Below are 13,836 nucleotides of genomic sequence, written 5' to 3' on the forward strand. Positions count from 1 at the left end.
CTCTCTGCTTCTTCCCACAGTATCCATAAATATGCGGAGGCCGTTTATTTTGCCACATGGGTTTTGAGACCCTGCTGAAACAAGAGATGCTGTCATTTATATTTCCCCCAAATTCTACCACAAACCACACTTGGGAGGGAAAAGAAAAAGTCGCCATGTAAGCATGTTTACCTTCAAGGGACTAGGAAGTGGAAACCTATCCATAAGTGATGACTCACCATTGCAGGCCTATAAAAGTAAAGGTATTCTCTGCGGAAGGACAACAGTCACCAGGCATCACCATTCAAGATGCATCCAGGGGTCCTGGCTGCCTTCCTCTTCTTGAGCTGGCCTCATTGTCGGGCCCTGCCCCTTCCCAGTGGTGGTGATGAAGATGATTTGTCTGAGGAAGACCTCCAGTTTGCAGAGGTAGAGTATCTTGCCAATCCTGATGATGCGGTTGGTACATCTCAGAAATGTCCTTCTCTTTGAAACACAGTTCATTTTGGTCTCTTTTCTAGCGCTACTTGAGATCATACTACTATCCTACAAATCTCGCGGGAATCCTGAAGGAGAATGCAGCAAGCTCCATGACTGACAGGCTCCGAGAAATGCAGTCTTTTTTCGGCTTAGAGGTGACCGGAAAACTTGACGATAACACCTTAGATGTTATGAAAAAACCAAGATGCGGGGTTCCTGATGTGGGTGAATACAACGTTTTCCCTCGAACTCTCAAATGGTCCAAAACGAATTTAACCTACAGGTAATTATAGACTATCTTTCTTTCGTATTTGTTAACCTTTTCTTGTAGTATTAAATGTCTAATATTAAGTAGGCGTTACTATTTAATAAGCTGTTAAATTCCAGATTAGCTGTAATGTGGTTGCCGAGATTGCCTCATAACATCTATTATTGTCACAGTAACCCAGCATGATTTTTTAGTGCGCATCTCAAAGTATTTCTTTTAGAAATGAAATCAAAAGAGAAATAAAAGTAGATTAAAGAAAATTTGCAAACGTAGTGCATTAGGTGTATTTATCACAATGGTTCTAAAGATGAAGAGTTCCACTGTTTCTAGAAACTTTACAGAGCTATTTCATTTATTTGGGCTTTATCAATGTAATCCAAACTTTTAGCATGCAAAATAAATTATACTAAACATTGGAAAATTTTAATTTAGGATGCCACATGGTCAGATATTCGGAGATACTCAAATGTCTGGATTTTTGACTTTTTATTCTGGTATGGCATCATAATTAATACATTATTTGAAACAATAAGCCTCTAGTAGAACTTTCAAAGAAATTATTGCATTTTGAATTGAAGAGCAATATACCAAGAAAATGTATTCTAAAATAGCTGTCACTTTCCAAAAACTTAATTGAAACTTTCTCTGTTACATAGAATTGTGAATTACACCCCTGATATGACTCATTCTGAAGTTGAAAAGGCGTTCAAAAAAGCCTTTAAAGTTTGGTCCGATGTAACTCCTCTGAATTTTACCAGACTTCACGATGGCATTGCTGACATCATGATCTCTTTTGGAACTAAGGGTAATGATGCACATTTATTTTTAAAACATTTTTATATTCTAATTCTTATTTGGTTCCATTTTAAAATTATTTCTTTCAGTCATTCATTACTTTTTAAAGCATTCAACACTAATTTACCAAACACCTGTGCTAAGTACTCCTGGATGTGATAAGACTCCTAACTCTTGCTTTTGTGTGTAGAGCATGGCGACTTCTACCCATTTGATGGGCCCTCTGGCCTGCTGGCTCACGCTTTTCCTCCTGGGCCAAATTATGGAGGAGATGCCCATTTTGATGATGATGAAACCTGGACAAGTAGTTCCAAAGGTAATGTTTCTTATAAAGATATCATTTATGTGTTGTTAGATTAGACAGTGAACACACTGGTATGGAAGTTAAAACACATAAAAGTTAAATATATTTGGTATTTGACTATATTTTCTTAAATAAAGTTTATCTTAGACATATTAGTGTCTCTACAAGTGACATTTCTACAAATTGATATTCAACATTAAAAAATGAACAAAATCTACTTAATCTGTCACAGTGGCTTGAGGGATACTAATGAACTCTGAAGTAGGACCAAAATGTTTATGTTTGTCAGCCAACATGTTATTACTGCAAATTACCTTTTGGCATGTTGAAGAAGTACAGTTTATTATAAATATATAACTAAAAACTACCAGGGTTGGATCTATGGGTCATACATGAATTAGATGTGAATTGAAATAATTTTTTCCTTGATAGAAATATGTTCAATCAAATTTGTTTCCCATTATATGAGTTGCTTGATTCAGTCTTGTCTGTATATGATAAACACCTTTCTTAAAAATCTAGACAGAGTCTTACTCCAAACAGCATGAAACAGACAAGGTAGCAGTTGTATTTACAAGAGCAAAATGAAATTGCATGTTGAATGAAATCAGTTAGTAGTTGAATCTTCAAGTCTCAAAATAATTGGGAATGTTAATTCAGGAAGAAAAGCCATAGATCGTTCTAACTCGGACTTAGTTATGACAAGTAGAGGTTGTCTTCATAGACAGCTGATTTTATTATTCATTTAAACAAAAAAAAGATTATTTTTCCAAAGAATAAAACAGGGCCTCAACTCTAATACCTAAAATCTGTCTGTGGAGGGAAAAGTGAAAATTTACATATTTATGTTCTGGGTATTTCACAGGTAAGAACAGTTTCAGGAAGAAGGAATAAGATCCAGCATTGTTAAGGCAGAATCACAATAAGCCTCAAATTTAGGTTCCTTTGTAAATTCTGGGTTTGAAATACTTAACTGAAATGAATGAAAACATCCATACACCAGTCTGGATTCATTTTTCAGTGGAAGGCTAAGAGCAGTACCCATTACTAGTCATTCGATGAAGAATTGGCACTCAGATTATGTGACCTCTAGTTGCTCTCATGGTCTGCAAGATTGGCTAGGTTGGTTCATTTTCTTCATGCACAGGCTGCAGTAGCAAAGGAAATTTAAGGTCAAATGGAATCCACTGGCTCTAGTTTTCAGGTAATCTAAGCACAGGTAACAACAATCCTATTGCCTTACACTTCTTATTTTTCTTTTAGTGTTTTATTCTCTTTTTTCCAGTTTGAAATACCTGTATTAGGAGGCTCAAAATTGGCAGACAGAATGCTTAGAGGGAGCAATGTAAATACAGTGACATAGTGGTCTTCTAGAGTAAAGATGGCTAATCATGTCTAGAGTTTCCGTTTCTCCAAACCCCAGAGTCTAGAGACGTTCTAGAAAGAATCATTTGGTTGGAATTTGCTCCCAAGAGTATACACAGAGAACCTATTTAGTGCATCCTCCATCCTTGGTACGCTCCCTTTGGATGCTGTCTCCTGGAGGATGTTCTGGGCAGAACCCTAGCTAGGTACCACCCTATGTGATTTCCCCACTCCTCGTTTAAGGTAATCTCTGTCCACTTCCCTCACCTGACCTGAGAATACTAAGAGCAAATCAGGAGTCCTAGTGTCTTCATGGTAAATCCTTATTAGTTACTAATTACATGAGAGTAATCTGTTGACATTCTAATTGTGTAGGCAGCTATAATGAAAAGAACACTAAATTATTTATAAGAATTAAATCAATACTTTGAATCTTCCTTCAAGCAACTGAATACTGATATTAAAAAGTAAGAGAGTGAAGAAAGAGAAAGAAAGAGTATATAGCAAAGAAAGAAACATACCAAATAGATAAAACGATACTCCTTTCATTACCTGGTCACTGGAATTCCTTTTTTTCCTCATTGTTTCTTTATTTTCTTACAGGCTACAACTTGTTTCTTGTTGCTGCCCATGAGTTCGGCCACTCCTTAGGTCTTGACCACTCCAAGGATCCTGGAGCACTCATGTTTCCCATCTACACCTACACCGGCAAAAGCCACTTTATGCTTCCTGATGACGATGTACAAGGGATCCAGTCTCTCTATGGTAACTCAGTTATAGAAATAGAATATGATTGGTTATAAAAGCAGAAGAAATCCATACATTTATTTTCTAAATAGCAGTCATGCTGCATAATGATGTTTTGGTACAGTGAAGCGCATGTATGACAAAGGTTTCATAATACTATAATACTGTATTTTTAATGTACCTTTTTTATGTTTAGATACACTTAATACTCACCATTGTGTTATAAGTGCCTGCAGTACTCAGTACAGTAATATGCTGGACAGGTTTGTAGCTTAGGAGCAAAAGGCTGTACCATATAGCGTGTATGTGTAGTAGGCTATATATCTAGGTTTGTGTAAGTATACACTACGATGTTCACCCAGTGACAAAATCTCCTAACAACACATTTTTCAGAATGTATCCCTGTTGTTAATTGACACATGACTCTACTAATTGAATTCACCACTGCCAATGCTGCTTTATTGGTTTTGTTACTAAAACCTAGGAAAACACACCCATTTTTTCTTTCCAAGTCTAACTACCCACTCAAATAGAAAAGATTTCATTCTCCATTTTTTTGCAGACTGTAAGTCCCTGTATCTGTATTTTATACATTGCAATGTGCATTTGATACCCCCAAAACACCTCTGCAATAAGAAAGAAAAATATTTTATTCCCCATTTAACCAATGAAGAAACAAAGCCCTGTAGAGTTTAAGTAGCATACCCATAGTAATATGGTTGGTGGTGAAAGTGAGTTCCTAAAGGTTTTAGAAATTCCAAGTACTCTTTCAACCAATACAATTTGGCACAGTAGAAACCTCTCAAGTGGCCTGTGGTAGTTTTTAATCAACATCTACAGTAACCATTGTAAAAACAAAATTCTTCCTTTTCACTTACCCCCCAAATTTTCAATAATATTTACAAAATAATTAAATCTCAACCCAAATATTTATTTATAGATGACCTGTTATGAATAGAGTTAAAGCCACAGTGCACAGTCGTCAGTGTAAACATTTCTAGAGCACATAGTTCAGCAAATTTGCTCACATCACCCAAGCCATTCTTTTCCCTTCTAGATTTGAATCTGTCACAGTAACTAGCATAGCCATGGGCATGAACTTGAAGATGGCAAAGGGAATTTGCAAATTTATTTTGCAGTTATTATTTCTACATTATTATGACTCAGGGACTGATGAAAGAACGAATATAAACTAGACAGAAAAAAAACCAGTGTAGGATTATTATTGTGTACTGCACCCCCATCCCGTCTGCACTCATGGGAGCTGGTTGGAAAGTTACCAACATTTGGCAAGTCACATAAGTGCTGAAGGCCTGACTTGTCGCAGCTGAGATACAGCTGCACCATGGCAAACTGGTGAAGCAACATTAGCTGATGTTGACAGCTGGTAAAATAGTCAAGAGGAGGAGGCAAGATGAGGGCTTTCGCAGGAGAAATACACCACCAAAAATGGCTTTGAGGGGAGTCTAGTTTTCAAGAGCAGTCTGTCAATAGATTGTGCAAGGTGTAGAGAAAATGTCTTCAAAGTCTGTTGCTTTTTTTCCCTAATTTTTATCATCAACCTCAAGAAACCTAAGTTTATAGTTCTAAAGAATCTAGAGAAGTCTTGAAGGATGGAAGTGGAGGGGAGGAAGGAAGGAATATTACATGGTACTTGCACCATCATGTAGGAGCCCCGGGACCTACTGCTTTTCCTGGAGAAAACCCTCTCCCACTGTCCATCAGCAGATCAACCTGTTGTGCTGTGACCCAGGTTTTCAGTAATGTCACATTCATAACTTCTCTCTTGCCTTTCACGACTGCAGGTCCAGGAGATGAAGACCCCAACCCTAAACATCCAAAAACGCCAGACAAATGTGACCCCTCCTTATCCCTTGATGCCATTACCAGTCTCCGAGGAGAAACAATGATCTTTAAAGACAGGTACTCTTGAGATTCTTTCATAAAGTTTGTAGGCGACAAACATTTGTGAAGCTGTTTCTGCATAGAGCCAAAACATCCTGTCAGACTTCCAAAGGCAAAGTTAACAGTAAAAATGGGCAGGCAGTTTACTTCCATATTTCACATCCAATAAATGACTGATGGATAAATGTTTTACTTTTCAGTGTACAACCTTGGCATTGTGTAGCTTGTTTTTGCATCTCTAGCTATAGTCTTCCTTATAAATATAACCAAGAAAATCTAGAAATCCAATTTATTTTAAAAACAGGCAAGCATTGAAAGTAATTGCTGTGTTAATAAATGGTTACTCGTTAGGCCCACGCAGATTCATTTTGGCATGGAAAGACTTTGATTCTGGATACATATGTTGGAATTTGAGGGATAGAATGAAATGAACCTAGAAATGCAATATAACATTTTAATTTCTACATTGTTCTAGTATGCATATTTGTTCATTCATTCATTCATTGATCCCTCATCTGTGATCCAATAGCATGTTTACCCCCTCTGTTATAACTCTAACTACACTGTACTCATGGGACGGGGGGTGGTTCTCATGTATCAGTTTTACCAGGCCATGAGACCATGGAATACATAGTTCATGTAACTCATATCTTCTCTCTGGAGCCCAACACAATGCCTGGCAAATTTGCTTGCCCCTAGCAAGATACCCAAAATTGAGCAAGACAATTTCAACCCACAAAGAACTTAGAGACCTCACAAAGGCTCTGCGAGATTTCAAAGTTGAATACCTTACGCTAGTTAGGATAGCACAACTTGTCACTGGAACTGAAAGGGTAATGGAATTTTTTCCCCTTCACAGGCGGGAGATATTGGTTGTATCTAACTTATCTATGTTGATATGGAGAGAAGTGACTAGCAGGATAGAAATATAGCACTTAAAAATGTGACAGAAAACTCCATTTTACTTCTGTGTTAGATTCTTCTGGCGCCTGCATCCTCAGCAGGTTGATGCGGAGCTGTTTTTAACGAAATCATTTTGGCCAGAACTTCCCAACCGTATTGATGCTGCATATGAGCATCCTTCTCATGACCTCATCTTCATCTTCAGAGGTAAGCTTTCCACAGAGGAGGCCTCGCACAGGACCAGGGGAGGCAGTGCTGAACTTGATGCCAATAGAGATTCAGTAAAATGATCACTACTGAAAATATACCTAAATTAAAGACCAAGTATTAAAAAAAAGGAAGCCAGAAAGTACCTGAAACCATTCTACCATGAATCTCCAAATTGAACATATAAAAGGTCTACATTGTTAGACTTGTCATATCCACTCTTTCTTTCATATGAATCATGTCAGTTTTTTCTCTTAGTTCCTCTTAAAAATTGTTTATTGAGAAAACATTATAACAATATATATTCTGAAAAAGTGGAAAAAATATTATGAATCATTCTTCCTTCTGAAGAGTCAATTTATTTCATTTGTTCATTTTCATTATGTAATGCATATTTTTACATATTTATTTTCATAGTACAGATACATTTTTATATTCTACTGCTTTCCTTGACATAAAATTATGACCAATTTCCAAATTGCTACTTTGCCTTTATGACCATAATGTAAAATGACTACAGAACTTTCTGCTGACACTGTTTCTATTGTTCAACTATTTATAATATTAATGTTATAATAAACCTACTTTTCAGAGAAGAAAATAACTTTCACACTGGTATAAAATTTGAGTTTTCAATCTAATTAACCCTTCCTACTGTGTTGTTTATTCATGTAGAAATCTTAATGTTTTTTTTTTACCTAGTTTTAAACTTAATATTCAGAACCAATAAATTGCCAAGTTAATTGTGGTATTTGATTAGCTGTATTCATAACTGGGAAATTAAGATCCTAAATTTTATTTTTTTGTTTCAAGAATGCTTATATTTTTATGTTTCATAAACATGATGACTGTAAATACTAAATATTTTATTAATATTTCTAAATGTATAAATGGGCCTGCCCTTAAGCACATGTCTACATATGTAAGTCTTAATAGATTTCCCTGGATAATAAAACTGTTATTTCACTCATTCCAGGTAGAAAATTTTGGGCTCTTAATGGTTATGACATTCTGGAAGGTTATCCCAAAAAAATATCTGAACTGGGTTTTCCAAAAGAAGTTAAGAAGATAAGTGCAGCTGTTCACTTTGAGGATACAGGCAAGACTCTCCTCTTCTCAGGAAACCAGGTCTGGAGGTATGGCAGCAGTATGTACTGACCCATCTGTGTCATAGCCGCAAACTGCCTCAAACATCTGTCACTACTATAAAGTATTCCTACACACTATTGTAAATGTCATACTGGTCATTCGTTTCTATTCCATGTCAGCTCTTTCAGGCAGCCCCTCAGACATGCATTTAAAAGTCTCAAGCTCTCTTGAACACACACACACACACACACACGTAATACTCAAACATTCCTCCTCTCAAACATTCTTTTCTTTGCCATTTGTTACGCCTCTCAACCATCTTTGGCACCCCCTCTTTCTTTCTTTTCTTTTCTTTCTTTTTTTTTTTTTTGACACTAAGTCTTGCTCTGTTATCCAGGCTTGAGTGTAGTGGCATGACCTCGGCTCACTGCAACCTCTGCCTCCTGTATTCAAGCAATTCTCGTGTCTCATGTCTCAGTCTTCCAAGTAGCTGGGATTACAGGCATGTGCCACTACACTCAGCTAATCTTTATATTTTTAGTAGAGACGGGGTTTTGCCACATTGGTCAGGCTCCTGGCCTCCAGCAATCCACCTGCCTCAGCCTCCCAAAATGCTGGGATTACAGTTGTGAGCCACCGCACCTGATTGACACCTTCTCTTTCTAATCTTTCTCCTGTATTCTCTTTCTTGTCACTTTCTCTTAATTTACATGTAGCTCCATCTTCCATGGCCAAAGAGGATACCAGCATAAGTACAGGAAAAGATTGGTTGAGAGAGAAAGGCCTCCTATCTGCAGAGTTAGCTGATCCACTCAAGAGGTTGACTAGGAAGCTGACAGGCCCATAGTTTATAAAGTGAAACTTTCTGAAGGGCAAATGAAGCTGGAATATTTAAAACATATGTAAAGATTCAGGCAGCGTTGACATCAACAACATTTAGGAGTCCAGATTCAAGTCTATATTTGGGAACGGGAATATCTCATCAGTACCATGCATTCGAAATGTTTAAAATGGAAACTTTTCTCCATCTCTGCATACACACAGTTACACACACACATGCATACCCACACACATGCACATACCTGTATATATCATCTTTGCCTTTCTACTTATTTCTGACAATGACATTTACAACATTCTAGAAATCACTGCCAGCTTCTACCAGGTACTGCATTACATTCCCTACCCTCCATAAGAAGTATATGGTTCAGTCAGGATTAATTGCTTACTGCAGCTCAGATATGCTGTTCTTTTATATCCCCTTACGCTTCTTTTGTGCAATTTTTTTTTTTTTTTTTTTTTTTTTTGCCAGGAGATCCTTCCCTGCCTCTCTCCCTCTTGAAATTCTGCCCATTGTTTAAAGTTCATTCAAAATATCATTTCATCTACAAAGTCTTCTTTGATTTCCCCATTCAGGGGTTATTGCCCGGTTTCTTGTACCCGCATGGCATTTCATGATTATTCTCTCATGCTTCACTTCTGTTGCCTGGTGTTGCAGTTATGTGTATACACATGTCTTAGCTTTATTGGTAGTTCAGTGGTTATGTTTTACTTGTTGGAACATGCCTTCAGGATATTCAAAAGCTCTCATCAGTAACAGTAGTGGCACCTTACGGGAGCCTGTTTTCCTAGGTTAATTTTAGGATATGTTTGCTTGGTTAGGGTGTGGCTGCGGGCAGGGGAGAAGGAGTTTGAAATATGCAGTTATGGAAGGGGAAAACTATGCTTCCCTTCCCACCTTTAGTATTACCATATGCCCCTACAACTTTTTACTACAGAAATTAAACCTTAAATATTTTTGTAGCCATTACTGTATTTAGCAAGTTGTCTTACACCTAGTGGGAAATCAATAGCTAATTGTTCGATGCACAAACATGCATTTATTTCATGCTTAAGAACACGTTTCTAATATCATTTGTGAAATGGAAATGAGCCTGTAACTCTCTTTAAAAAGATGGCCTTCGGGTAAGTCAACAAATACTCATCAAGCAGCCACTGTACACTCAGTATTCTCATTCCTAATGTTAAAAAGCTACCAGACATTTTAAATGGACTTAAAATTTTTAAATTCTTGTCAATTTTGAAAGATGCTATTATATCTATTGTATTATTTCTAAGGTACTTTCTAAGAAATATAACTGACTTAAGAGTTTTTTTCTTTAAATAGATATGATGATACTAACCATATTATGGATAAAGACTATCCAAGACTAATAGAAGAAGACTTCCCAGGAATTGGTGATAAAGTAGATGCTGTCTACGAGAAAAATGGTAAGTAGTTACATTGCATTGACTTTAAAGAGGAGCTTCTGTAGCCCCTGAAAATTTCTATACAAATCATTTTTAGATAGGACCTAGATGTGTTAATAAATGTATGGCAGTTAAGGAATTAATTGTTCCTGTGTGACTACCTACAAAGACAGCAAACCAAAAAAAAACATGCCTAGAATAAGAATTTTACTTAATGATTGCTAATTCTATAAATACGAGATGCTAAACCTTCAACACTACCTTAAGCTACGCTTAAAGATGCAAAAATGCAAAGGATATTGCCAGAATTCAAACTGGGTGTGGAGTGGGAAGTAATTTATACATAAAGACTCATAACTACCATAACTATGTAGTGACTTTTTACTTTAATTATGTTCTCAGCCTTTTATTTTTATTTTTATTTTTTTGACAGAGTCTCACTCTGTCGCCCAGGCTGGAGGTCAGTGGCACAATCTCAGCTCGGTGCAACCTCCACCTCCCAGGTTCAAGAGATTCTCCTGCCTCAGCCTCCGGAGTAGCTGGGATTACAGGTGCCTGACACCATGCCCGGCTGATTTTTGTATTTTTAGTAGAGATGGGGTTTCGCCACGTTGGCCAGGCTGGTCTTGAACTCCTGGCCTCTAGCGATTCACCCGCCTCGGCCTCCCAAAGTGCTCAGATTACAGGCCTGACCTCACCGACCTCCTTTAACTATGAAAAGAGATATTATTGATAACTTACAACAAATATCACTCTAGGTGCCGTGGCTCATGCCTGTAATCTGAGCACTTTGCGAAGCTGAGATGCGCGGATCACTTGAGGTCAGGAGTTCAAGACCAGCCTGACCAACATGGCAAAACCCCATCTCTACTAAAAAAAAAAAAATAGCTGGGTGTGGTGGCATGCACCTGTAATCCCAGCTAGTCAGAAGGCTGAGGCAAGAGAATCGCTTGAACTTAGGAATCAGAGGTTGCATTGAGCCAAGATCACTGCCAGTGCACTCCAGCCTGGACTACAGAGTGAGACTGTCTCATATACACACACAAAAATCGATAATCGGCCAGGCGCGGTGGCTCACGCCTGTAATCCCAGCACTGTGGGAGGCTGAGGCGGGTGGATCACGAGGTCGGGAGACCGAGACCATCCTGGCTTAAGACGGTGAAACCTCGTCTCTACTAAAAAAAAAAAAAAAAAAAAAAAAATTAGCTGAGCGTGGGTGGCGGGCGTCTGTAGTCCCAGCTACTCGGGAGGCTGAGGCAGGAAAATGGCGTGAACCCGGGAGGCGGAGCTTGCCGTGAGCCGAGATGGCGCCACTGCCCTCCAGCCTGGGCGACAGAGCGAGACTGTGTCTCAAAAAAAAAAAAAGAATTGATAATCCAAGTAGCAAAACTGTCTAGGAAGATTCACACCTTAAAAGAACAACTAAAATATAAAAATAAAAAGATAAAAAATTTAAAAAGGAACAACTATGAGCAATACATTAAAGCACTAATAGAGTTTGGTTGAGATTCCTACAAACGGGATCTAAGAGATTGAACCGTTAATATTAACTGGATTAAAACCTTATTATTTTCAAACTCTGAAATTGTCTCCATGCTTTTTCTTGTAGGTTATATCTATTTTTTCAATGGGCCCATACAGTTTGAATACAGCATCTGGAGTAACCGTATTGTTCGCGTCATGCCAGCAAATTCCATATTGTGGTGCTAAGTGTCTTTTTAAAAATTGTTATTTAAATCCTGAAGAGCATTTGGGGTAATACTTCCAGAAGTGTGGGGGGCGGGGGGGAAGGAGAGCTATCAGGAGAAAGCTTGGTTCTGTGAACAAGCTTCAGTAAGTTATCTTTGAATACGTAGTATCTATATGACTATGGGTGGCTGGAACCACATTGAACAATGTTAGAGTAATGAAATGGAGGATCTCTAAGGAGCACCTGATTGTTGTTGCTGTACAAAAGCAATGGCTGATGATATTTCCCACACCACAAATGGGACACATGGTCTGTCAATGAGAGCATAATTAAAAAATATATTTATAAGGAAATTTTACAAGAGCATAAGGTAAATCACATTCATATAATGAATAAATCATTCTTACTAAAAAGCATAAAATAGTATGAAAATGGAATTTTTGGAGAGCCATACATAAAATAAATAAACCAAAGGAAAATGTCTGTAATAAATAGACTGTAACTTCCAAATAAATAATTTTCATTTTGCACTGAGGATATTCAGATATACGTGCCCTTCTTCACACAGACACTAACAAAATATCAAAGTCACTAAAGACAGGAGACAAAAGAGCAGTGGTGAGAATAGTAGATGTGGCCTTTGAATTCTGTTTAATTTTCACTTTTGGCAATGACTCAAAGTCTGCTCTCATATAAGGCAAATATTCCTTTACATATTATAGAGGATAAAGAAGGATGACATCTTTTTATTAAAATATTTCAGGTTTTTCAGAAGTCACACATTACAAAGTTAAAATTGTTATCAAACTAGTCTAAGGCCATGGCATCCCTTTTACATAAATTATTTGATTATTTAAGACTAAAAGTTGCATTTTAACCCTATTTTACCTAGCTAATTATTTTAATTGTTCAGTTTGCCTTGGATATATAGGCTATTTTCTAAAGACTTGTATAGCATGAAATAAAATGTATCTTGCAAAGTGGAAGTATATATATATTAAAAGAGAGACATCCAAATTAAAAAACAACACAGTCTACTAGACTGTGATCCCTTGAGACATGGAACGATACCTTTTTTCTCTGCATTTAAAAAAGTCCCCCAGCACTTCCCACAGTGCCTATTGATACTTGGGTAGGGTGCTTGGCACTTATTGAATATATATAATTGTCCATCAAGGGAAGAACTATTGCTCACAGACACTGTTCATAAAAACTCAGGCAAAGAAAATGAAATGCATATTTGAAAAATGTATTAGGAAGTGTTTATGTTGTTTGTAATAAAAATATATTTTCAACAGACAATTGCTATATGGTACATTTTGTCTTTAGGTATAATTTCAATTTTCCTCACCCAAAGAGGGTTCATTGACAATATTTTTATTTTTGGAGACAGAGTCTCGCTCAATTGCCCAGGCTTGAATGCAGAGGTGTGATCCCAGCTCACTGCAAACTCCACCTCCCGAGTTCAGGTGATTCTCCTGCCTTAGCCTCCCGAGTAGCTGGGATTACAGGTGCGTGCCACCATGCCTGGCTAGTTTTTGTATTTTTAATAGAGACGGGATTTCATCATATTGGCCAGCTGGTCTTGAATTCCTCCCAAAGTCCTGGGATTACAGGTGTGGGCCACTGTGCTGGACCCTTCTTCCTCTTTTTTTTTTTTTCTTTCTAAAAAAAGATGCTTAGGCCAATGCAGTGGCTCATGCTTATAATCCCAGCACTTTGGGAGACCGAGGCTGGAGGATCGTTTGAGCCCAGGATTTCGAGATCAGCCTGGGCAACATGGTAAAACCTAGTATCTACAAAAAAAAAAAAAAAAAAAAAAATTAGCTGGGGGTGGTGGTATGTGCCTGTAGT

At 37.5% G+C, this 13,836-nt stretch overlaps 1 protein-coding gene across 2 annotated transcripts; it reads left to right on the top strand.

Annotated features, from left to right (window-relative positions):
• The first annotated feature begins 265 nt into the window (after window positions 1-265).
• MMP13 (matrix metallopeptidase 13) lies at window positions 266-13,284 on the top strand. 2 transcript variants are annotated; one of them, XM_017850092.1, is made up of 11 exons: window positions 289-408; window positions 501-742; window positions 1,384-1,532; window positions 1,713-1,838; window positions 3,795-3,956; window positions 5,744-5,861; window positions 6,820-6,953; window positions 7,930-8,089; window positions 10,210-10,313; window positions 10,726-10,843; window positions 11,902-11,938. In XM_017850092.1, exons 1-11 carry the CDS (start codon window positions 289-291, stop codon window positions 11,936-11,938), a joined length of 1,470 nt encoding a protein of 489 aa, XP_017705581.1. The 2 variants fall into 2 exon arrangements, with proteins under 2 accessions (XP_017705582.1, XP_017705581.1); XM_017850093.1 differs by lacking the exon at window positions 10,726-10,843 and having other exon boundaries at window positions 266-408; window positions 11,902-13,284.
• Window positions 13,285-13,836: the final 552 nt, after the last annotated feature.

This window comes from Rhinopithecus bieti, unplaced genomic scaffold (assembly GCF_001698545.2).
Source record: "Rhinopithecus bieti isolate Rb0 unplaced genomic scaffold, ASM169854v2 scaffold_33302, whole genome shotgun sequence".
Lineage (NCBI taxonomy): Eukaryota > Metazoa > Chordata > Mammalia > Primates > Cercopithecidae > Rhinopithecus > Rhinopithecus bieti.